General features: G+C 42.3%; 2 protein-coding genes across 6 annotated transcripts in view; one reads left to right on the top strand and one right to left on the bottom strand.

The window, feature by feature from the left end:
* abca4a (ATP-binding cassette, sub-family A (ABC1), member 4a) overlaps positions 1 to 3,983 on the top strand; it is a 131,644-nt gene extending 127,661 nt beyond the window's left edge. For all 5 annotated transcript variants that reach the window (XM_037536760.1, XM_037536759.1, XM_037536758.1 and 2 more), the window contains 2 exons: positions 948 to 1,197; positions 3,357 to 3,983. In XM_037536760.1, the coding sequence (XP_037392657.1) occupies positions 948 to 1,197; positions 3,357 to 3,470 (364 nt within the window). In that variant the 3' untranslated portion in view covers positions 3,471 to 3,983. The remainder of the gene's footprint in view (positions 1 to 947; positions 1,198 to 3,356) is intronic.
* A 3,842-nt stretch (positions 3,984 to 7,825) lies between these two features.
* LOC108412107 (very-long-chain enoyl-CoA reductase) overlaps positions 7,826 to 24,728 on the bottom strand; it is a 45,879-nt gene continuing 28,976 nt past the window's right edge. Inside the window, exons 7-13 of the mRNA XM_017684008.2 lie at positions 23,856 to 23,961; positions 21,055 to 21,127; positions 20,334 to 20,377; positions 20,189 to 20,246; positions 18,732 to 18,820; positions 10,834 to 10,879; positions 7,826 to 9,013 (exon numbers count right to left, since the gene is read on the bottom strand). Coding sequence (XP_017539497.1) covers positions 8,886 to 9,013; positions 10,834 to 10,879; positions 18,732 to 18,820; positions 20,189 to 20,246; positions 20,334 to 20,377; positions 21,055 to 21,127; positions 23,856 to 23,961 — 544 coding nt within the window. The 3' untranslated portion in view covers positions 7,826 to 8,885. The remainder of the gene's footprint in view (positions 9,014 to 10,833; positions 10,880 to 18,731; positions 18,821 to 20,188; positions 20,247 to 20,333; positions 20,378 to 21,054; positions 21,128 to 23,855; positions 23,962 to 24,728) is intronic.

Here is a 24,728-nt window from a genome sequence, read left to right as displayed (position 1 = left end):
TGTTGTATCAGTGTGATGCAGTGAGTGTCTTTACACTAAATCTTCAAAAGTATCCAGCTGCTCCTTCTAATTAGTGGATTCAGCGAAGTGGGTAAGATGTAAACAGAGTCATTCAGAGTGGTTTGGTATGAAAGAAACCTATTGAGTCAGAGTTGTTCACAGTGGTGGGGGATTGGTTGCCTCATGCAAGGTTTATTACATGAAATGATTAGGAATATGCTGGATTTTGTGAGACAAAATAGTCCCCAAAGAAAACTTTCCAATTTATCATTATTTTTCCTCCATCAGCATTACATATATAAAACTCAGAAGACTCGTGTAGGTGCACTGGTAGGTTGGGTTAATAAATAAATGCCTATATTAATGTATATTGGTCTTAAGTCATTGGGACCCCTGGTTCCCATCACCTCCACTGTAAAGAACCCTGAGTCTGTAAGTTTCTCTACAGGGAACCATTTCACCCCAAAACACTCTGAATTAGTTTGCTTGGATCTCGGTGATTGAATCATGCAGATTTAAGTTTCACAGTTGTCTAATCTGTGTCAACACAGTGGGGCATATTACCTGCACACAAACTTATTATAACCATCCCAAATGCCAAGAGCAATCTCAAGGTTTGCTCTCCAGCACTGGAGTGATGGAGCTCCATCCAGTATGGGTTCAGTTGGAGTGATCCGGAACTGATCATCCGATATTAGTACCTGACCTCACTAATGTTCAATCAATCAATCAAAACCTCACAGCAGTGTTCCAACATCTAGTGTAAAGCCTTCCCAGAAGAGCAGAGGCTGTCACTGCAGCAAAGGAGGACAAACTCATTATCAATGCCCTTCGTTTCAGAAGAAGCACTGGATGAAAAAGAATACTTCTGAGTACGTTTAGGCACAGGCTGTAGTCACCTCAATGTTTTGTAGAGTGAATTGATCATGTTATCCTGTGGGTTTTAGATTTGGCGACGGTTATGTGGTCACCATGAAAATCAGGGCAGCTAAAGCAGGCACGGTGCCAGACCTGAACCCAGCCGAGGCCTTTATGGAGAACACGTTCCCGGGCTGTGTCCAGCGGGAGAAACACTACAACACTCTGCAGTATGAAGTGGCCTCCTCCTCTCTCGCCCGCATCTTCCAGCTAGTCCTGACCAACAAGGAGAAACTCAACATCGAGGATTATTCCGTGACCCAGACAACACTGGACCAGGTGGGTCAGAAACCCTGCTGACCCCAAACATCATGTTTGTCGCTCTGTCTCAGATCAATAAAAAGACAATTACTTGCAGTCTTCTAAATTAAATATTCAGTACTGGGCTTTGGGCCTGGCTGAGAACGTGCTCAGTATATTTTAGAGATGGGCATTTGCAGCAAAACTGTTTCAATGTCCAAGACGTTGTTTAAAAACATGAATCTTCATAAAAATGAACATTGACAGCAAAACTGAGGGTATGGATCAGAACTTAAAATATACACCCATCAGGCACCGATCTCACTTTGAAATGGTTGCACACTTATTATAAGATTTTCTAGCTTCTTTCTTGATATCATTTTCTTGTTTTAGGTCATTTTATTAAGTAAAACTGTCTAATTGTGTCTAATACTGGCAGATAATTCAGCTTGTTTCAAGCATATTCAAGCAAAATGATGTGCCAGTGTAGTGAGGTCATTTTACTTAATAAAATCACTTAAAACAAGTAAAAATATCTCAAAATAAGTTAATCTTAAATTCAGTTTACAATAATCTCAGCAGGAGAAATATTAGATCAATTGACTAGACTTAAGATCATTTTACTTGACCAAGGTTCTATTTTTTGCAGTGTGGAATCACCCACTCGAGTACTTGAGGTCCTCAAGACCAACACTTCTGAGAAAATGGATGCATGGGAAATAAAATAGTGATAGATCAAAATAAACGAGGGTCAGGTCAGTTTTAGAATTTTAGAATTCAAGGCGGACTTGGAGAGAAAGATCTAGGATGTATTCAGGTTTGGGCGGGTTCCATTCATTCGTCTTCTAAACTACTATTAGGGGGTTGCAGGAGCCTATCCCAGCACTCACTGGGCAGAAGGCGGGAAACACTGGACAGGTCACCAGTCTATCACAGGGCAGACAAACTCACACCTAGGGGCAGTTTGGTATCTCCAGTTGGCCTGACTGCATGCGTTTGGACTGTGGGAGGAAACCCACACAGGCACGAGTAGAACATGCGCAATAAACACAGACAGGTCCCTGGTTACCCGGCCGGGGAATCGAACACAGGCCCTTCTTGCAGGGAGGCAACAGCACTCTGCCACCCAGTTTAGACTGATTTGATTATCAAAACGCCCGCTTTACTATAAAAGGCCTAACTTTAGTGACTATTACACAATGTGGTCTTATTTGTAGTTGATTTTTAATCCTAGAACACTGCAGCTTCTGACAGAAAGCTCTTATGAAGGTGCGACACACAACGTGAAGCAGCTGACAATCTGTCCAACCTGTCCAAAGTATTTCCAACTCAGTAAGCAGTTCATGCAGGAATAACAACTCTTGTGTCTGTTATCGCCAAAGTAATGCGTCAGCACTTGGTTATAAGTGGCATGGATGCTGTACAAGTGGGGGATTTACGTAAATCTTTTATTCCTTCTGCTATCAAGCTATTAAATGTGGATAATAGTCTTTTTAAATGATTGTTACATTGTGTTTGTGTGTATATATGTATAGTTGTGTGTGTGGACGAGAAGGCTGCAAATGAATTGCCCTCTTGGGACTAATAAAGTACTGTGAAAAAAGCGAAAGTGAAATGCATGTAAACGGAACCTTTGAAAGAGGAGAAACACACACTGAGTTTATCCAGCTGCAGTTAAACAGTCTTTATTGCACCTCATCATAACTACACTAATGTTGTGCTCATGCATGCCTGGATATCATGAATACAGTAGACGGTGGTTACATGAAGATCATTACATTGTAGATTATTAATGCAGCTGTGTATTGTAGAAAGTGGGAGTGTTTCGATGGTTGAAACATTGATTAAAATGTAGGAGTATCTGTTCAGTCAGATGAATGCATTAAAAATAAAAAGCTTCGGAAATGCTTTTGCTCTGAAGTGTCCTTGAAACGACGCCGCTTAGCTGAGTCAGGCATGGAAAATAAGAGTTATACACATCCAACAATGTGCCTCACAGTTGTGACAGGGCTCCAGGGAACAGGGCGCATCTTCTATTTAGAGTCATTTGTTTCCATGTCGACCTTCTGAAGGCATTCGTTTTGGTGCCTGAGGGGTGTCGTTTAAACCGAGACTGTGTGAAATCCTTCCGTTCACCGCGTTCATGTAAGGTATGCGAACTGGTTTGGTTTCAGTTGTCGCATGTGTTTCCTTTCCAGGTGTTTGTGAACTTTGCCAAGCAGCAGTCTGGAGAGGAAGACACCATAGTGCTTCATCCACGGGCTGCAGGGGCCAGATGGAACAGAGTCATGCCTGAGAAACTGACCACCTGAGGAGGCTGATTGAAAGCATGCTTCGTACTTAATAGCCTGGCAAACCGTCGTATCCGAGAGAAGAAGACGAGATTTTTCCAGCTTCTTCTGTGAGACTTGGTTTTGCTGCATTTTGCTGCACACTTTCCTTGCTTGGCCTTCTCCATAGTCGTGCAACTAAAGCTGCAACGGTGTAGACAAGCAAATAAAAAGGACATACAGGGTAGCCTGCCAAATACAGTAGCACTTTATTGACTTTTTTACCAATCTATTTTTTTATCAAACAATAGATCATTGCAAATTCTCTTGTGGTTATGAAATGCAAATTGCAGTATGTGACATTTTGCAAACCTCTGATGAATGCAAACCTTTTCTGCCAATATAGATTTACATATATTTATTTAGATTATGAGCGCTTAGTTGTCATATATGCTGTATTCACTACCTCAGGCTGCTGAAAATATAGTTCTAGAAAATGTAACTTGTTCGTGTTTTACAAGTATTCCAACATTAAAACTTGTGAAGTACAATAAATATCATGTCACTGTGGTCTTTGGCACGGCCAACACGAAATAAACAGTACCATCGCTAATAAACTTACACTACATTGCCAAAAGTATTCGCTCGTCTGGCTTCACACACATATGAACTTGAGTGACATGCCATAGGATCCCTTAATCCATAGGGTTTAATATGATCTCGGCCCACCCTTTGCAGCTATAACAGCTTCGACTCTTCTGGGAAGGCTTTCCACAAGAGTTAGGAGTGTGTTTATGGGAATTTTTGACCGTTCTTCCAGAAGCACATTTGTGAGGACAGACACTGATGTTGGATGGGAAGGCCTGGCTCACAGTCTCCGCTCTAATTCATCCCAAAGGTATTGAGGTCAGGACTCTGTGCAGGCCAGTCAAGTTCTTCCACACCAAACTCGCTCATCCATGTCTTTATGGACCTGCTTTGTGCACTGGTGCTCAGTCATGTTGGAGCAGGAAGGGGCCGTCCCCAAACTGTTCCCACAAAGTTGGGAGCATGAAATTGTCCAAAATCTCTTGGTGCTGAAGCTTTAAGAGTTCCTTTCACTGGAACTAAGGGGCCGAGCCCAACTCCTGAAAAACAACCCCACACCATGATCCCCCCTCCACCAAACTTTACACTCGGCACAATGCAGTCAGACAAGTACCGTCTCCTGGCAACCACCAAACCCAGACTCGTCCATCGGATTTCCAGACGGAGAAGCGTGATTGGTCACTCCAGAGAACACGTCTCCACTGCTCTAGAGTCCAGTGGCGGCACTTTACACCACTGCATTCCACGCTTTGCATTGCGCTTGGTGATGTAAGGCTTGGATGCAGCTGCTCGGCCATGGAAACCCATTCCATGAAGCTCTCTACGCTGTTCTTGAGCTGATCTGAAGACCACATGAAGTTTGGAGGTCTGTAGTGATTGACTCTGCAGAAAGTTGGTGACCTCTGCGCACTATGCCCCTCAGCATCCGCTGACCCCGCTCTGTCATTTCACGTGGCCGACCACTTCGTGGCTGAGCTGCTGTCGTTCCCAATCGCTTCCACTTTGTTATAATCCCACTGACAGTGGACTGTGGAATATTTAGTAGTGAGGAAATTTCACGACTGGACTTGCTGCACAGGTGGCGTCCGATCACGGCACCACGCTGGAATTCACTGAGCTCCTGAGAGCGACCCATTCTTTCACTAATGTCTGTAGAAGCAGTCTGCAGGCCGAGGGGCTCGGCTTTATACACCTGTGGCCATGGAAGTGACTGGAACACCTGAGTTCAATGATTTGGATGGGTTAGTGAAGGCTTTTGAAAATATAGTGTGTAACTGATAAATAGCAGCTGCTACAAGATTATTATTTTTTTTGCAATAAAATGTTTTCATTTTTAAGATATAGCTCCAGAGTAATCAAAGACCACCTGTTTATAACTAAAAAGAATAGTGCATCATGGGAAAACTAAACTCAACTTTTTAAATGCAGTTTTCTTTTTCTTTTTTCTTAAGTCCTGAACCTGAAAACCTCAGAATCAGATCATCCATTCTGGCTCAATTGCAGGTCCCAAGAATTACAGTGATGTTAAAAAAATATATTTGCAGAGATGATAAAAAAGGGAAAAATAAGCAAATGCACAAGGTGAATATGGATTGCTTTGAAGCTGCATTACATCACGTATTCACTGAAAATACTCCTCTCCCTTTGGTCTCCAGATTTCTCTTTAGTCATGATGGGTTTTGTGATTCGCTTGAAATAGCCAAAGCTCAGTCCACTCACCAGGCTTCTGGATTAGCATCATTCTCAATCAGCAATAATAAGTTCCTCTTATATCTGGTTCTTTGTCTCTGGTTTATCAATTTGACTTTAACCACTCAAGTCGCTGATGCCCGGCCAAAAATACGTTCCCATGAGCCAAAATCAAAGTTCACAAATTTTTTATTTTATTCCAGCTTGTGGTGCAGAAATGAGAGCAAACGAGGGTCTGTAAAGAGTGAGATGCTAGAACAGGCAGATTATGCTGAGAGTACAGTGCAGACGTGCTGCTGGAAGAGGAAGACAAGCTCTGTTGATGAATTCCTTTATTTTAACACAGACTGTGTTCCCACCAGCAGCCAGGGTTCATTTGGAAGCAGTTCAACTGTCTGGTTTAAACCTCAATACGGGCGGAGTTTTCAGAGATATCAAAACAGAACGAACAGGAAAAGTCTGATATGTCCACACCAAACAAGGCAGGAGAAACTTCTCCTTCTCTGGCTTGCTGTCTGCATCGCGTGCCCGTGGCTGTGTTGTCTCCAACTCATATTTAATTGTCTGCATATTGGTTATAATTTAAAAACATTTGCTTCTTGGATCTTAATAATTAAGTTCATCTTTCTTCCGCTTATTTTTCTATGGCGTTAAAGTGACGTTACCAGCCCACTATGGCCTACTGCTTCCCCAGAGTTCAGGTCTGCGGACCACTACAGGGTGCTTCACGGCCCACTGAGAGACCCTGAGATACAGTAAGCAAAAAAAAGAAGAAGTAGCAACAAATTGCAGCACCCAGCCCCCCACCATTCCCCACCCATGTGGCGCTCATTAATTTACCATTGATTAAGAAAAAACACTTACTGCAAGATTCTTATCCTAAATCGTTATTTAATATACCTGAATCTGGTAAACATACCAGCACTGCCTTAACAGATCCAATCTCTACTACCTGCTCTGCCTGTAAACCCAGCTCAGATAACTCTTTAGGGTTGTCAGAGTCCTCAACAGACCACTCGGCTGATTCCTGCTTACCTTTTTGCATAGTTAATGGAGCCGCAGCTGTTACTGAGCAAAGATCTGCATAAAAACACACTGCAGTCAATCAGAGCATTCAGTTAAAACACTGAAACTGCAGTCTGAACGGGCTTACAGCTCTGAACAGGGTTCACTTGATGAGTACAGTTGGCCTAAAAGACACATATCTGGGCACATGAGATTACCCAATGTAAGGTAAGGATGTTTTGAACACTGCAAAAAACAGTACCTTGTCACGTGAAATGATCTTAAATCTAGTCGGTTTATCCAGTATTTCTCCTGCTGAGATTGTTGTAATCTTATCTTATTTTAAGATTATTTGACTTATTTCCAAAGATGAACTTGTTTTAAGTAATTTTATTACTTGTTTTAAGTAAAATTATCGCACTGTATTGTACAAAAAAAAGACTTTGAGAATAAAGTTGTAATATTTCGAGAATAAAGATGCATTTTTTAGAATAAAGTCATAATATTTTGAGACGAAAGTTGTAAAGATGCAAGAATAAACTGAAAATATTCCCAGCATAAAGTGGGCTAATTGTAGGGGGCTGCCATAAGATGCTGAGCATTCTAGTCACTCCTTCGGGATTGATCGATTTGATTATCATTCTCATTGAAACTAAATGCCCATTTCAAATTGCACGGAAATGTAACCACAAATAGCCATGTAGACAAAAGCCGAGCTTCTCCAGACTCCGTCTGACGCTTTATTCTAAATAAAGAGTTTCCTGATTAGCCGTTTCTCATACTAACAACAGGCTGGTGCTGATGTGCAGGAGAGCCAGGGAGACTGAGTATTTCTTTATGGGTGAATGGATAAACTCTCAGAAATAAACGTACTCAACTGTCACTGGGGCAGTACCCCTCTAGTCATTGGGGTGGGACCCTCAGGGGTACATCTCAGTTCCTTCAGTCAGGGAACATAACTGAACCCTAATCCACTGAAATGATCTGTTCTAAGCTGTACTGACTCCACACACCCCGCCTCGCCTCCAGGCTTTTATTCTACCGTTCTGTTTTAAAACAATCGGTTATGAAAAGGTACGAATATGAACGTTTCACCTGGAGAACCTGATTTAAGCTTCACAGTTAGACCTTAAAACCACCACTGGAGCTCTGAGGGAACATTTACATTGTTTGTACCTTGATGAACGAAAAACGTACCTGCACAGAACCTTCATTACCAACAGTGTGTGAAAATATCTCCTCAGCGTCCCTCATTTTAACATGAGGAGGTGCTGCTAACTTCCTTTTGCAAAGCCTTTGGCCAGAATGTTGCTACCATTGCTGGTATTAATGCCACTTTAATGTCAGAATTCTACGACTTTTTTATTGAGATATTATGACTTTTTTATAATAAAGACTTTATTCTCGAAATATTACAACTTTATTCACAAAATATTATGATTTGTTTTCTTTAAATATTACGGCTTTAATCTCAAAATATTAGGACTTTTTTTCTCTAAGTCCTACTATTTTTAGTTTTTTTTAACAGTGGCCCTAAAATGCCATTGTAATATTGGCAGTTGACTTTGCCCGTTTTAATAAAGGTGCTCTAAACAAGCTAAATTATCTGCCTGTATAGTCTGATAATTTACTTAAATGTATTTAACTGACTTAAACCGGGTAAATATGTTTAGAAATTAGCTAAACAATCTTATAGTAAGTGCACAACCATCTCAAAAAGAAACAGACACATCGACTAGAATTAAGATCATTTCACCTGACAAGACACAGCTTTTTGCAGTGAAAACTCAAATCCTACTGGATTAAAACACTAATCCTGGAACAGCTGAATACACTATAGTTTCTGTGGAATAACTGGGCTGGTATTTCTCCAGAGGGAGCGTCCAGTCCTTGAGGTTTAATGTAAAAACAACACCACACATGGCTTCAGTCACTGCCAACACCCAGCAAGGAAAAGATCATTGGGGAAAGTGGTCTTGACAAGAGGTGCAAGGTTCTCCAGCTTCCCACTGACCTCCAGAGAGAAGGAGGGATAAGAAAATAAGCGTCCGTGGGTTCAGGTGGTCCTGACACTGAAGGATCAATGAGCAAATTGCCATGTGAAGAAGTGCGTGGTCTTCTAAACTCAGGCAGAGTGGAGGTGTATGGATCCAGAGGACCACTCCGTCTTTACTGTCAGAGGATGAATGGAAGGATGGACATGCGGAGGGTTGGGTAGTCCTTAAATTCTCTGACGTAGGCTTTGTGCTTCCCTTTAGCCCACATTGTCATCTGCACGAATCCTAACAGCGTGAAGAGAGCGACTGCAAAAGACCAGAAGAATATGATTACAGATGAAATAGCTCTTGCGAATGAGCAGCACAAAACTTTTTGTTCTTCGGCTTCTCGCCGTGCTAAATGCGACAATTTGGATGCTGTTCTCTACATGACGAAGTCATTCTCAACAAAAATATCCCAAATCTTTAGCGCCTCAGAAGGAACAGGGACACAAAACCGAGTCACAGCTCTGAAGACGTTCTGTCCTCACTGAGCTGCACCTGAGTGGATTTGACTTTTATGCCTCCTTAGCCTGTTTATCACAGTACACCCCTAACAAAGAGGGTTCTTCGAGGGACCTTTAGGAAACACATTGGGTTTTTTTTTTAGAACCAAGAGTTCTACACTCTTAAAAAGGTGGTTCAAGAGTTCTTTGATAACAGCATCAGTTCTCTTCAAAACCGGGAGCTCTACACTTTTAAAATAGATGGTTCTTCAAGGGTCCCTTAGTAAAGGCATTCATTCTATTTAGAACCAGGGATTCTACACTCTTAAAAACATGGTTCTTCAAGGGTTCTTTGATAAAGGCATTGGTTATAAAGAGAATCGATGCCTTTACTAAGGGCATTGATTCTGTTTAAAAGCAAGAGTTCTACACTCTTAAAAAGATCAAATTTAAAAAGTTCAAAGATTCTTTGATAACAGCATCAGTTCTCTTTAGAACCTACACTACACAGAGTTCTACACTTTTAAAATAGGTGGTTCTTCAAGGGTCTCTTAGTAAGAATCCATGCCTTATTTAAACCCAAGAGTTCTACACTCTTAAAAAGATGGTACTTCAAGGGTTCTTTGATAAAGACATTGGTTCTCTTTAGAACCGTGAGTTCTACACTTTTAAAATAGACAGGTTCTTCAAGGGTTTTTTAGTAAAAATATTGGTTGTATTTGGAACCAGGGGTTCTACACTCTTACACCAGATGGTTCTTCAAGGATTCTTTAGCAAAAGCATTGGTTCTATTTAGAACCATAAGTTCTACACTCTCAAAATAAAATAGATGGTTCTTCAAGGGTTCTTTAGAAAATGCAATGGCTCTGTTTAAAACCAGGAGCTCTACACTCTTACAATAGACGGCTCTTCAAGGGTCCTTAAGAAAACACATTGGTCATATTTAGAATCAAGAGTTTTGTAGTCCTAAAATAGAAGGTTCTTCAAGGGTTCTTTAGTAAAAGCATTGGTTTTATTTAAAACCGGGTGTTCTATGCTCTTAAAATAGAAGGTTCTTTGAGGGTCCTTTAGTAAAGGCATTGTTTCTCTTAATATGATGGTTCTTTAAGGGTTCTTTATAGAACCATGGACACTCAAATCATCAAAAAGATGATTGTAGGGTTCTTAGCATTGTGAAAGCATTCTTCAGAGTAATGGAAAACCTGCCGTACATGGTTCTATATAGAACCGTTTTGAAAATGCATTCTTCCATTTTTACTAGGTCAACTTGCAGCAATACAAGAACCCTTTTTGGTACTATATAGAACCCCTTTCAGTATGGTTCTATGAAGAATCTTTTAGAAAATTGTTCTTTGTAACACCAAAAACCAACGGTGTTTTTCATGAGTGTAGACTAAAATACAGGTCCTGCAGAGAGAGATGATTTTGATATGCTGAGTTATTTACTCTAGATAACAGCAGGACTCCCTCAGTGAGCTCAGTGCAGATTTTTCAGACACCAGTGAAGTTATTGGATTTTTCCGGTTCCGTTCCAGCAGGTTATTAAAGACTGTTTTAGAGTTGTAGTGTGGTGTCTCTGCTGTGGTGTTAACGGGGATTTCCATTCATTCTGACCACTTTGCTCCTAATTTATTCACTCACCTGGAACACACTGGGTCATGATGGAGAAGCTCAGCCAGACTCCCACCTGCAGCACAGAGGAGAAGGCTGGGGGTGAGGGTCGGGTAGGAAAGGGCTTAAATATCGTACTGTATTAAAGTGATTATTCAGCTAAAAATAGCAGCTTAAGAATATTTTTTAAGCAAAAGGAGCAGCATGATATCATCAGGAGCATTATATTATCACTGCTGCTGGAAGAAAACCTCCTGTTTTCTTTGTTGTTTTTCAGTTGGCATTGGCTTTTATATTGTGTGTAAATTTCCTGACAAATGGAGCAAAAGAAATGATCAAAAAACAATGTGGAAATAAGTCTGGTGTGACTTGGTCTCCATGTCCACCTTTACTACATCCATAAACCTTCTCTGAGGTCTACCTCTTCTCCTTCTACCCGGCAGCTCCATCTCCAACATTCTTTGCCCAATATATCCACTATTCCTCCTCAACACATGTCCAAACCATCTCAACCTGGCCTCTCTGGCTTTATCTCCAAACTGCTCCACCTTCACCGTCCCTCTGATCTGCTCATTTCTAATCTTGTCCATCCTGGTCACTCCCAACGAAAATCTCAGCATCTTCATCTCCGCCACCTCCAGCTCAGCCTCCTGTCTTTTAGACAGAGCCACAGTCTCCAAACCAAACATCATAGCAGGACGCACTGCTGTCTTGTAGACCTTCCCTTTCACTCTTGCTGCTATCCTTCTGTCACACATCAGCCCTGACACCCGTCTCCACCCACTCCATTCTGCCCTGCACCCTCTTCTTCACCTCTTTTCTACACTGTCCATTGCTCTGGATGGTTGACCCAACACACACACACATATATATTCTTCTAAATTGGATCCCGATACAGATCTGAGGCGTCTACGGCTAGGTCACATGCACCCCAAGCACATGGTGAAGTTGAAGCTTGTTTACTTTTATTTTATTGGATTTTACTTAGCTGTGAGGCTAATGAAGTTCGCAAGTAATGAAAGCCTCTAGGTCACCAGATATCCTCGCCTTGGTCACACACTTGCCTCAAACCGGCTCCAGTTGTTCAGCCACTCTCTTGTAGACTTGCTTATATGGTTTCTGACACTGTATGAAACGTGAGATCCAACATCACTCTGTGTGAGCACATTTTCTAAAACAGAGCCACAAGTACTGACTGACAGCCGGCTCCTTTTTCCAGTAAGCTGTTTCAGCACAGCCTTCCACCCAATGACAGCTGGGATAGGCTCCAGCAACCCCCCGTGACCCTGAGGGAGAAGCGGCTTAGAAGGTGTGTGTGTGAGTGTTTGTGTGCACAGCAGGTTAGGAAGTACGCTCAAATATTCCCTTAAACATGTAAGCTGAATTTGTTCTTGCTGTGATTTGGTAGTGGTCTGGTAGTTGGAGTTTGCTAGTTCTTGGTGTGGTCTGGTAGTTGGAGTTTGCTAGTTCTTGGTGTGGTCTGGTAGTTGGAGTTTGCTAGTTCTTGGTGTGGTCTGGTAGTTGGAGTTTGCTAGTTCTTGGTGTGGTCTGGTAGTTGAAGTTTGCTAGTTCTTGCTGTGGGCTGCTAGTCGTTGCGATTTGGTTGTTCTTGGCATGGTCTGGTAGTTGGAGTTTGGTGGCTCTTGGTGTGGTCTGGTAGTTGTTGGAGTTTGGTAGTTTATGGTGTGGTGGATGGCAATTTCAGTTTCAAATCCTTAGTGGACAGTCATACCCTCTGACACACTTCATATGTAGGGCGGTTTCTGCGAAAAGATCTTTTGTCTTCTTATTGACCTCTGTAGATGAGCATGAGCTTCCTCACATGTCTGCTCACTCCACCTCATCCAGTCATCCACTACAGGAACTTCAGATGGCTCTCCCGACCAGGGAAACAGAGGAGGTTGGTACCCTAGGACACACTAAAAGGGGGTTAGGCCTGTGGAAGTATGCGTTAAGGAATTTTGCGCATATTCTGCCCAGGGTAAATAACGGCTCCAGTCATATTGAGAGTTGCTGCAAACAAATTTTGTCATGCAGGCATTCTGTGGGTAGTGGATCAGACTCATCAGCCTGTCGTACTTGGTCCATGATCTCCCACCTTATGGGTGCTGCTATATAGGAGGAGGGGTTGATGGTTTTGTGACTGACAGGAGCGTAATTGTTCGTGGAGATTGCATCCGCTGTGGTATTTTTTGATCCAGGTCAGTAAGTGAGGGTAAAGTTGAATCTGGTAAAGAAAAGAGCCCACAGTGCCTGACATGGGTGCAAATGTTTGACTGCCTTTATATATTCAAGGTTTCTGTGATCCGTGAGAATCATGGAAGGATACCGGGCCCCCTTGAGGGTGTGTTTCCATTCTTCCAGAGCAGCCTAGTAATTCTCAGTTACCGACATCATAGTTTTGCTCAGTAGGAGTAAGTTTTCTGGAGTAGAAGGCGCAAGGATACATTTAAGCAGGTGTACCATGATGTTGGGACAGGATAGCCCCTATCCCCATGTCAGACTCATCTATTTCCACAATGAAAGGTAAGGTTGGGTCTGAATGTTTCAGAATGGGAGCTGTAGTGAATTTGGTCCTTACTTCTGCAAAGGCCATCTCAGCAGCTTCATTCCATATCAGGGACATTAATGCAGCAGCAATTGTGCCATTGATCCAAACCATGGAAACCGCAAACCCAAGAAACTGTTGTAGTTCTTTGATGGCATGGGGAAATGGCCAGTTCGTAACAGCTTTTACCTTGTTATTGTCCATCTGAACCCCTTGAACACTGTTGATGTAACCCAGAAAGGAAATCACAGATCTGTGGAACTCACATTTCTCGAGTTTTACAAACAGCTGGTGTTCTTGTAATCTTTTCAATACATGTCTGACATGAGCAACGTGTTCCTCCCTATTTTTTTAATAAATAAGGATGTCATCAATGTACACAATGATCCATCGGTCAAGCATGTCACAAAGTACTTCATTGATGAAGGACTGGAACATGGAAGGGGCGTTTACCAGGCCATATGACATAACCGTGTACTCGTAGTGCCCTCTAGTGGTGACAAAGGCGTGTTCCATTCATCTCCTTCACAAATTTGCACTAAATTATAGGCATTGTGGAGGTCCAATTTGGTGAAGATTGTGGCTTGGCGAAGTTGTTCTAATGTGGAAGGCACTAAAGGGAGGGGGTAACTGTACTTTACAGTAATTGCATTCAAGTCATGGTAATCTATACAAGGCCTTAACCCACCATCCTTCTTCAACAAAAATAAAACCCTGCTGCAGCTGGGGACATAGAGGGGCAGATGTACCTATGTTTAGTGCTTCCTTGATGTATTCTTCCATGGCTGTGGTTTTGGAAATGAAAAGGGGGTGGAGATGGCTCTTAGGAGGGGTGGTACCTGGCAACAACTCTATAGCACAGTCCCAGGGACAATGAGGGGACAGTTGCACAGCTTTGGTTTTACTAAAAATCACAGAAAAGTCAGAATATTCAGCAGGTAACAGGACTTGTTTTTGCATTTCAGGGCTTTCAATGGAGGTGGCTAAACAGGGAAGGGCCAGGCAGTGGGCGTGGCAATAAGGACTCGAGTGAGTGATCTCCGGTGGCCCAAGAGAAGGTGGGGTTATGGGTGGCTAGCCAAGGGTACCCTAACACAATGGCATGTTCAGGGGACTCTGTGATAAATAATGACACAGTTTCTGTATGGAACAAGCCAGTGGTAAGTTGCAATGGAATGGTGGTGTCAGTAATAGTGCCCATGCCTATAGGTTGGCCATCTATGCCCTTGATTTTTAGATGGGATTTACATGGGAGGAGGGGAATGGATGAAGATGCAGCGAACACTTTGTCAATGAAATTTCCAGCTGCTCCAGAGTCTATCAAGGGTGAAACAACACAAGAATCAATACTCCAAGTTATTTGAACCAGGGCGGCAAGCTTGCTACTCACAATCATTGGCATGTTATTTGCACTCACCCTCAGCACCAAGGTTCTTTTCAGGGCTTTACAGTTCTCCTGGAAATGGCCATTTTCCCACAGTACAGACATAGTCCTTTCCTGAATTGTTTTTCCTCTGGTGTGATTATGGCTCGACCAAATTCCATGTCCTCCGGTTCTGAGGACAGAGTTAATGGGTGTGCTGGTGTAGAGACTTGGGATAAAACTTTCTGGCATGAACGGATGAGATTGTCTAATTTTATGGATAACTTGATGAGTCCATCCAGGGTTTGAGCATCATCCTTGCAAGCCATTTCAGATTTTAGCATTTTGTTCAGGCCATTGCGGTGTACGGTTTTCAAAGCTTGGTTGTTCCAACCACTTTCAGCTGCCAGGGTGCGAAAGGTAAGTGAGTAGTCTAAAGCTGTGCTTTTCTTACTTGATGTGGAGGAATTGCTCTCCCTGATCCTTTCCAGTACATGAATGATGAAACACCTCTTTAAATTGGTCTTCGAACAGGCAATATGTTTGCATTTCTGAACATTGAGCACCCCAAACTGCAGTGGCCCATCTCAGTGCTTTTCTTGTAAGCAGGGACAGAATAAACACTATTTTAACGTTATCTGGTGGAAAAGCTGCTGGCAAACAGCTGAAGTAAAGTGAACATTGCATTAAGAAGCCTTGGCATAAATCAGGGGTTCCATGGTATTTGTCTGGAATGGAAAGTGGGACTGCAATTGGCGGAGAGCTTGTTGTAGGAAGGGGAGCTGGGGCAGAGTTGGAGGGTGCAGCTGGGTGTGTAGATTGCTGCTGCACAGATCTGAGGGAGTGAATGAGCTCCTCCATGGTGCAATTAAGTTGTTGCAGGTGCTGTTCATGTTATCCCAGTAATTGCCCCTGAGCCATTATCGCTTCCTGAAGCTCCTGTCAACATGCTGGATTTGATTGAGGCAAAGTATTATGTGATAAAACAGACTCATGAACTTGAGAAGGATCCATGTGTAGATTTACTGGCAAAAAGGGCAATCAAAAACTCGTGGTCAAAAGGCAAAACAAAAATGGTCATAACAGGGAAATCAGTCCAAAAAGTCAGGCAAACAGAGGAAAAGGGGCAAAAGGCAAAAGCAGAATTGAGTAGTTCAGACTACTGTTAGTGTAGCTTTTCCTTACTGTTATTGTAGCCTATTATTATTATTATTATTATTATTATTATTATTATTATTATTGATATTTTGGTATTAACAAACAGTAACATGTGTGTCAATGTGAACGGCAAAAACACAGACATTTTCAATTCCGATTTGAGATGCTTTCATATGTGTTGCTGAAATCTGATACGTATCTGATCAGCAGCAATGCGACTCAGGCTGCATTTACATTGCTCTGGCACATCGACACACCGCAACGTATCCCTTTTGTTTTCAATGGAAAGCTTTGGTTCCACTAGACGTGGCCCCGCAATGCATGATGTATCTGGTGCGTCGAGTCTCGGGGGGGATGTTATTATTTGTTTATTTTTATTAACTCCTTAAATGTCATGGGCCCTCCGGCAGGCTCAAAGATTTATTACACACTTCTATGAACTAAAAAGCTCAGCAAGTTTGCATTGAAGTTTTTTTAACTGTTAATTACTGGAATCCTCTTCCACTCTTTCATGATGATGTCATGGAGCTGGTGGATGTTAGACACCTTGCGCTCCTACTCCGGCTTGAGGATGCCCACAGGTGCTCAATTGGGTTTAGGTCTGGAGACATACTTGGCCAGTCCATCACCTTTACATTCAGCAAGGTAGCTGTCATCTTGGAGGTGTGTTTGGGGTCATTATTGAGTTGGAAATCTGCCATGTGGTGCAGTTTCCGAAGGGATGGTATCACGCTCTGCTTCAGAATGTCACAGTACATGTTGGAATTCATGTTTCCCCCAAAGAACCGCAGCTCCCCAGTGCCAGCAGCACTCATGCAGCTCCAGACCATGATATTACCACCACCATGCTTCACTGTAGGCAAAAGACAGTTGATTTGGTACTCCTCACCAGGGCGCTGCCACACATGCTGGACACCATCTGAGCCAATCAAGTGAATCTTGGTCTCATCAAACCACAGGACATGGTTCCATTAATCCATGTTCTTGGACTGCTTGTCTTCAGTAAACTGTTTCAGGGCTCTCTTGTGCGTCAGCTTCAGAAGAGGCTTCAATCTGGGACGACGGCCATGCAGACAGAGTTGCTGCATTGTGCGGCATATAGTCTGAATGCTGACAGGCTGACCTCCCACTCCTTCAACCTCTGCAGCAATGCTGGCAACACTCATGTGTCTATTTTTTGAAGCCAACCTCTGGATATGACGCTGAACACCTGGACACAACTTCTTTGGTTGACCCTGGTGAGGCCTGTTCTGAGTGGAACCTGTCGTGGAAAACCGCTGTATGACCTTGGCTACCGTTTTATAGCTCAGTTTCAGGGTGTTAGCATTTTTCTTATAGCCTAGGCCACATTTGTGGAGAGCAACAATTGTATTTCTCACACCCTCAGAGAGTTCTTTGCCATGAGGTGCCATGTTGAATATCAAGTGGCCAGTATGAGGGAATTGCACCCAAAACACCAAATTTAACGGCCCTGCTCCCCATTCACATAAGTCACATGACACCAGGGAGGGACAACGACACAATTGGGCACAATTTGTATGTGTTCACTGTGAGGTGGACTCACTTGTGTTGCCAGCTATTTAGACATTAATGTCTGTGTGTTGTTCTTTTCAGAAGACAGTAAATCTGCACTGCTGTACAAGCTGCACACTGACCACTTTAAGTTATATCCAGGTTTCATTTCTATAGCGTCGTCCCATTAAAAGATAGAATAAAATATTTGCAGAAATGTGAGGGGTGCACTCACTTTTATGAGATATATAGCACTTATTGCACAAACACCGGCTTCTGATTGGGTAGACGCATTACATTGGCCGCATTAATCTGTATAAACTTCAGCTCAGGTCAACTTTTCACTGCATCACATCCTCCCAGACTTGACGCACTGGACCCATCACACGCTATTCCACATCTGGTAGAACCGAAGCTTTCTATTGAAAATGAATGGGATACGTTGTGGTGTGTCAGGGCGCCAGAGTAATGCAAATGCAGCCCAAGCCACATTGCTGAAGACTGGATATGTATTGGATTTCAGCACCACATATGAAAGCGTCTCAAATCGGAATTGAAAATGTCAGTGTGTTTTTTGCTGTTCACACCGACACACCGATACACGTCTGTGCCACATATGAGGAAAAATATCAGATTTGGGCCATTTTTACCTGTTGTGTAAATGTAGCCTAAAAGAATCAGACAAATATGATTAGTTCTGCACAAAGTAGCACAGAGACAACTAACTACAGCTAATGGATCAAACTCCAGACTATCAACCTTGCCATGTGATCAACAACAAACCACCTCAAGTGTGAATAATATTGTGAGAGTGAGTTCTGAAAACCTTGTAGTGTCCACTAGATTTGAGGCATGCTGTGAACATTGTTAAATCGAGAGATACATGCTTCCATTATTCATTTACTATATTACTCTTAGTTCCAGTACAGTGCTGTATTTGGAGAAAGGAGGAAACTGTAAATTAGATTTTTCACCAAATGATTCCATTAAGCTTTTGGCACGCCAAACTGGTCCGTTTTCAACAAAACACTCAAATGCGTAACACACGCTTTAAAACAACGTGATCCGCAAAGGGTTGGTTTGGGTCCAAGGTTTTATTAAAACCAGTCACACTAACCAATCGACTCATTTATTAAAGCTTGAGCGTTTCAGCAAACTCTTTGGTGAGCGTGAAAGCTTGGGTCCATGCTAGTACTTTGTGGATGATACTTTTACTTTAAAACGTTCTTAAGAAAAGCTTCAAAGCTGGAAGTGAGGAGCTTAATGGACTAGCAGGAGTAGGGGACGTTTTTCAGTCCTGGTGTTTGTTATTGGTCTCACGTCTGTGTGTTTGAATGTTCATCTGACCTCATATGTGTAGTTAGGGCATGATACGAAGAAGAACAGCCAGGTGAAAGGGTTTTTAGATGGATGAGGGAACCGCCGACACTTAGGACCTGCAAACCAAACACGAGAGAACATGGACTAAGACAGATGAGGGGACAGAAACTTAATAAATCCCAGAGGAAATTGCAATTACAGCAGCAAATGACGCGCATATGTAAAGAGATGTTGTACATTGTACTCATTTTACAAGACGCTTACAAGTCTCACAGGGCCAGACGTGAGCTCTTAATGAGAATACACTTCCGCGGACAAACTTTTAGCGCTGGACTTCGGTGAAATCTGACATTTACAAGGATAAAACCTGCCGCTTAATTCCTTTAGTCCACATGTGTGAGGCTCCAGTCCTTGCAGGCCAAAACACTGCAGACTTGAGTCCACTGCCTCATTAAACACACCTGATTCAGCACATCAGATAATTAGCAAGGCCTTCATGAGCTGAATTCAGAGCAGTAGATGAGGATAAGTGATGATCTCCAAAGGCACTTTGGCCAGAATGTCCCCCAAATGTTTATGTCAGGTTCTCTGTTCATGCAGCGCACATCTACGTGCTTAACTTGAGGTTTTTAGGAGGTCTTTGGTGTGTTGTCTGCAGACAGTGGGTGTGTTTACATGCACTTAATGATCCGATAACTGAAGAAAATCTTGTCAGTAATCCAATCAACGCGTCTATATGCACTTGAGTAATCAGATAATGGAGAAACTCCAGGTCTACATGAATCAGGCAGTAATCAGATTTCTGCTTTGCAACCAGCCAATAAACTCACAGAAGAAGACGAGACACAAACAAAACGTAAAAGTCAAACTTTGTGCACTTTACTTGAAAATATGGACATGCATCATCTAGAAGATGTAGAATATTTAGATCTTTAATTTCGTCAAGCATGTATTTGGTTTAAGCATTGCTCCAAAATTCTGGTACCGGATTTCAGAGACATCCGACAGAAATCAGAGTGAGTTCAAATGCACTGAGAAGTCTGACTACTTAGCTAAAATCCAGCTTCTATATCAGATGTCTAGACCTAAGAAATCGGACTCTGCTGTTTACATGACCATTTGAATAATCAGATAACTGCCGAAATCCGATTACAATAGGATTATTAGGTAGGTCATGTAAATACTCTCAATGCTGATGAGCACACCATTGCCCCAGCTTCGAGGTCTGCCTTCATGATGCATTGGATTGGTTTCCTTTCTTCCCTTCCTAATCAGTCTACATGCCCACCAACCTTTAGCCTATTATTTAGCCTTACATTACAAGATCACGTCTGGTCCCTCAAGACTAGACCACTACAAGAGACATAAACAGCACTATTGGAATATATGAACTGAGGAAAACATTAATGACCCATTAAAGACTCTCGCACAGTTTGCTTTGCTCCATGTGGTGATGGAACTGATCTACTTTCTCAGTCACCTACCTTCTCCTATTAAACTGTTGAGAGACCAGTGAATGGAGAAATTACCCGCCTCACACAGCTGGAACAGAAACACAGAATACTCATCACTGAACATGTTTTGATCACACAGGGAGATATTTAGCTATAGATTTATAGATTTACCTACCACGAAGAGGACCAGCGCGTAGTTGATCTGCGTCTCTCCATACGCTGTAAAATAACTCGCATTCAGAAGTTTGGAATCACCATAATTATGTTTGTTATTCTATAGTCATATGCAAACGTTTGAACACCCCTAATCAAATTATGTTTTGTGAAACTTAAAAAAAAATTGTATTAGTTTCTTTAATATATTGGAAAAAAAGGCTACATGTTTTTTCCTATATGTTATGTTATGTGTATAGAGTAATGTGTGTAGAGTAAAAAGGTATAGAAATAGTGTAGCTTTTCTGTAGTGTAGACATTATAAACTATTCATAAAGGGGGTTTTTAGAAATCTTGCTCGATATTTCAAGAATTCTATGAACTGGAAACCGTAATTATTTACATATTATTTATTTATATGATGATGAATATATATATATATATATATATACATACATACACACACACACACACCGATCAGGCATAACATTATGAGCACCTCCTTGTTTCTCCCCTCATTGTCCACTTTATCAGCTCCACTTACTGTATAGCTGCACTCTGTAGTTCTACAGTTACAGACTGTAGTCCATCTGTTTCTCTGATACTCTGTTACCCTGTTCTTCAGTGGTCAGGACCCCCATAGAGCAGGTACTATTTGGGTGGTGGACCATTCTCAGCACTGCAGTAACACTGTGGTGGTGTGTTAGTGTGTGTTGTGCTGGTCTGGGTGTTTAGCCTCTTACACGGAGGAGTGTAGAGTGGGTGGTTGATGTAGTAGGCCAGCCAAGCAGCAAAACCCCAGTAATAAGCACAGTTCTGTGAAATCAGTAAATACAGGAGTAGATGATTAAAACACAAAGAACTTGTTTCTTTTATTGACATTATAGTCCAGTATTTTCTGACCTCTCTGTCTCTCATATATAGTCAAATACCATGGACAGTAATTTTGATGCATTCTTGTAAAACACTTCAATGAATTCTTCAAAGTTTGGAGAAATTATGCTATAAATGTAATTTGGTGTGTCATAGATGCGAATGTTTTTTTTGGGGGGGGGTGGAATTTATGGTAATACGTTCACAGAAGAAAAATCTGGGCATAGCTTTCACAGGCGCTGTCTCATCACTACGGATACCAGAAAAGTATTGTGAATGCCGTTACACACAGATTGCAATACACATAAGTGAGACAAAACTTTGAGATATTCATGTGATTTTTCACATGAAAATAATACGCATCAGACACTAAACCCTTGTTTGGGAAATTTCACCATGCTGTTCGCATTCAAACAAATGGATGGACTGTCTATCCTCTGCTCCTCAGAAAAGTTAGGCTAAGTTCCCCTTTAGTAATCCCAGGGAAATTCCATCCATCCATCCATCCATCCATCCATCCATCCATCCATCCATCCATCCATCCATCCATCCATCCATCCATCCATCCATCATCTTCCGCTTCTCCGGGGTTCGGGTCGCGGGGGCAGCATCCTGAGCAATGAGGCCCAGACCTCCCTTTCCCCAGCCACTTCCACTAGCTCCCTGGCGGGGATTCCGAGGCGCTCCCAGGCCAGCTGGGTGATATAGTCACGCCAGCATGTCCTGGGTCATCCCCGGGGTCTCCTCCCCGGTGGACTTGCCTGTGACACCTCCCAAGGGAGGCGTCCAGGAGGCATCCTAACCAGATGCCCGAACCACCTCAACTGGCTCCTCTCGACGTGGAGAAGCAGCGGCTCTACTCCGAGTCCCTCCCGGATGACTGAACTTCTCACCTTATCTCTAAGGGAGAGTCCAGACACCCTGCAGAGGAAACTCATTTCAGCCGCTTGTATTCGCGATCTTATTCTTTCGGTCATTACCCAAAGCTCATGACCATAGGTGAGGGTGGGAACGTAGATCGACCAGTAAATCGAGAGCCTTGCCTTATGGCTCAGCTCTTTCTTTACCACAACAGACCGGTAAAGAGCCCGCATCACTGCTGACCCAGCACCAATCCGCCTGTCAATCTCCCGCTCCCTTGTACCATCACTCGTGAACAAGATCCCGAGATACTTGAACTCCTCCACTTGAGGCAAGAGCCCAGGGAAATTCACCTCTGCATTTAACCCATCTGTGCATTGACACACCCACATATGCACTAGTGAATACACACACACTTGGCACCCTTGTGGTGGGCAGCCTTATATATAGCACGTGGGGAGCAGTTGGGGTTAGATGCTTTCAGTCATGTCCTGTCAGCTCAGGGAATCCAACTGGCGACCTTCCGGGCACAAGGCTGGTTCCCTAACCTCCAGCCCATGACTGCCCCTAAAAATGGACAAACAGTGAAATTGGGTGGGCTATATCTTATGTAGAAGGTGGAATGTTATTAAAGCCCTCGCTTTCAGCTTGGGACTGAGTTTAAGCCAGAAAGGTAAAGCAAAACCCCCATATGACAGCGAAGGACCTGCAAGAAGGTTTAGGGGACACAGGAGTGGTGGTGCTCCGTACTGTGGAGCGACGCTTACACAAACATGATCTGAGTGTAAGATTCATCAGAAGGAACCTACGAACTCATCACAGAAGTCAACATCTCAAGTATGCAAAACATCTAGATAAGCCAGAAGCATTCAAGGGCCATGGACTGAACTGTTTGGCCACAGTCATCAAAGGTTTGTTTGGAGAGAAAAGGAGCAGCATTTGATGAAAAGAGCCAACTGTTAGGCACCTTACCAACTGTTAAGTGTGGATCTCTTGCAGCCAGTAGTGCCATAAAGCACTGCACAGGCAGATGTAAGACTGGAAGGTAGAAAGTGTTTCTCTAAATACCTAAAAAAATCCGCCATGAACGCAAACTGAAGCTTTTAGAATGCTCCTCACAGCCCCTGGACTTCAACGTCAATGAACACATGTGAGTAGATTTGAAACATGCTGTGCATGCAACATGGACCAAGAATATCACAGAACTAGAAGCTTGAAAAGAGCACATAAAAGTCCTAAAACCCAAACGGAAAGCCAGCTGGGATCCCTGTATGAGTTTACGTGGATTTCGGAGATGCTAACATCATCCAAGAGGAAGCAGAAGACATCATTATTTTGCTGACTGTTAAAACGTTGTAGTTGCTGGGACACAATGGATCTGTCAGCTTGTTTGTTGCCATGCCAACATCAGAAACGTGATTGGTTGGAGTGAATTAATGCTGAATATTCACAGTGCAGGATATCATTAGTTCGATTATAATAACTAATTTCTCGATGTCCGAATAAATCAAACTCTGCCTTTAGAGTGCAGCAGATGGAGTTTCAGAATTCCATTCTGTAGTCACATATTTTTGTCAAAGTTTTCACTTTTCTAAGTATATAGAAGCAGTCATGATAATCGTGTTAACTGACAGTATGATTCAGATGCAGGAGATAGAGATTAGTTTGAAAAATGCTGGAATATCACTTGCTAGTGACATAGTCTGGATAGTGTTATCCTTACTAGAGGACAGACTGGAAAGCTATAGCACTTTTACATCGACTGCTTAAAGCTGAACCTTAAAGAACTCTCAAGAGTCTCAGTACTTACCCTCACCATAATCCTCAGCGGCATGGTTCCATGAGAGAAGCGGTGGACAAAGATAGTTTCCACCAGCCTCTTAATATAGTGGAAAGAGTGACAGGCACAGGCCAGACTGGACACACCAAAGACAAAGGAAAAGATAAGTAAGAGCTTGGCCAACATGCTTGTAGTATACAAACAGTGAAAACTTGGCAAACAAACTAGGAAAAAGTTGTTAAATATGTATAATCTTCAAAAATTCATACAGCACTCTCAACAATGAGAACGATTAGATGTACTGACTAGATTTAAGTTGAATTCACTTGTGAAGAAACGTTTGTACAGTGTGGAATTCAGCGCACACCGTAATGTCTTGTTGATTGTTTGAGACTGTGCAGTGCAGATGTCCTAGAAGACAATTATTTGCAATATGCAAATAAGTATCTTGTACACTGAGCATTCTGACCAAATCTCAGACACTTCAGATGTGTTTTTTGGCTACTGATGAATCAAGGCATTCACATTATCCAGCAAATATAAATGTAAATAATTGTATTCTAATGATTGCAGGTTTTAAAAGGTCTTTAACCACATCACAACTCCATCAGCACAAGAACGTCTGACTGCAAGTCTGCTGCAATCAAAAATTGTTCAGATATAATAGCAACACAGCATTTTTTCCATATTGTGTGGCCATAATGAGTAGAAGATTACTGATAAATACAGTTGTATGCACGATTTTGCTGTTTTTGTATGTTTGGATGCTGATTTCTGCAGTGAAAAGGCAAAAACACAACCTCTACAGCAAAGTATAGAAAATCTCTACTAATATTAATGCACGTATCTTTATATATAATAAACACAAAATAGAAAAGCATAACACTGTCACTATAGCATGTG

This window comes from Pygocentrus nattereri, chromosome 3, assembly GCF_015220715.1.
Source record: "Pygocentrus nattereri isolate fPygNat1 chromosome 3, fPygNat1.pri, whole genome shotgun sequence".
NCBI lineage: Eukaryota > Metazoa > Chordata > Actinopteri > Characiformes > Serrasalmidae > Pygocentrus > Pygocentrus nattereri.
The sequence above is the reverse complement of the archived record's forward strand: the minus strand, read 5'-3'. Positions and strand labels throughout refer to the sequence as shown.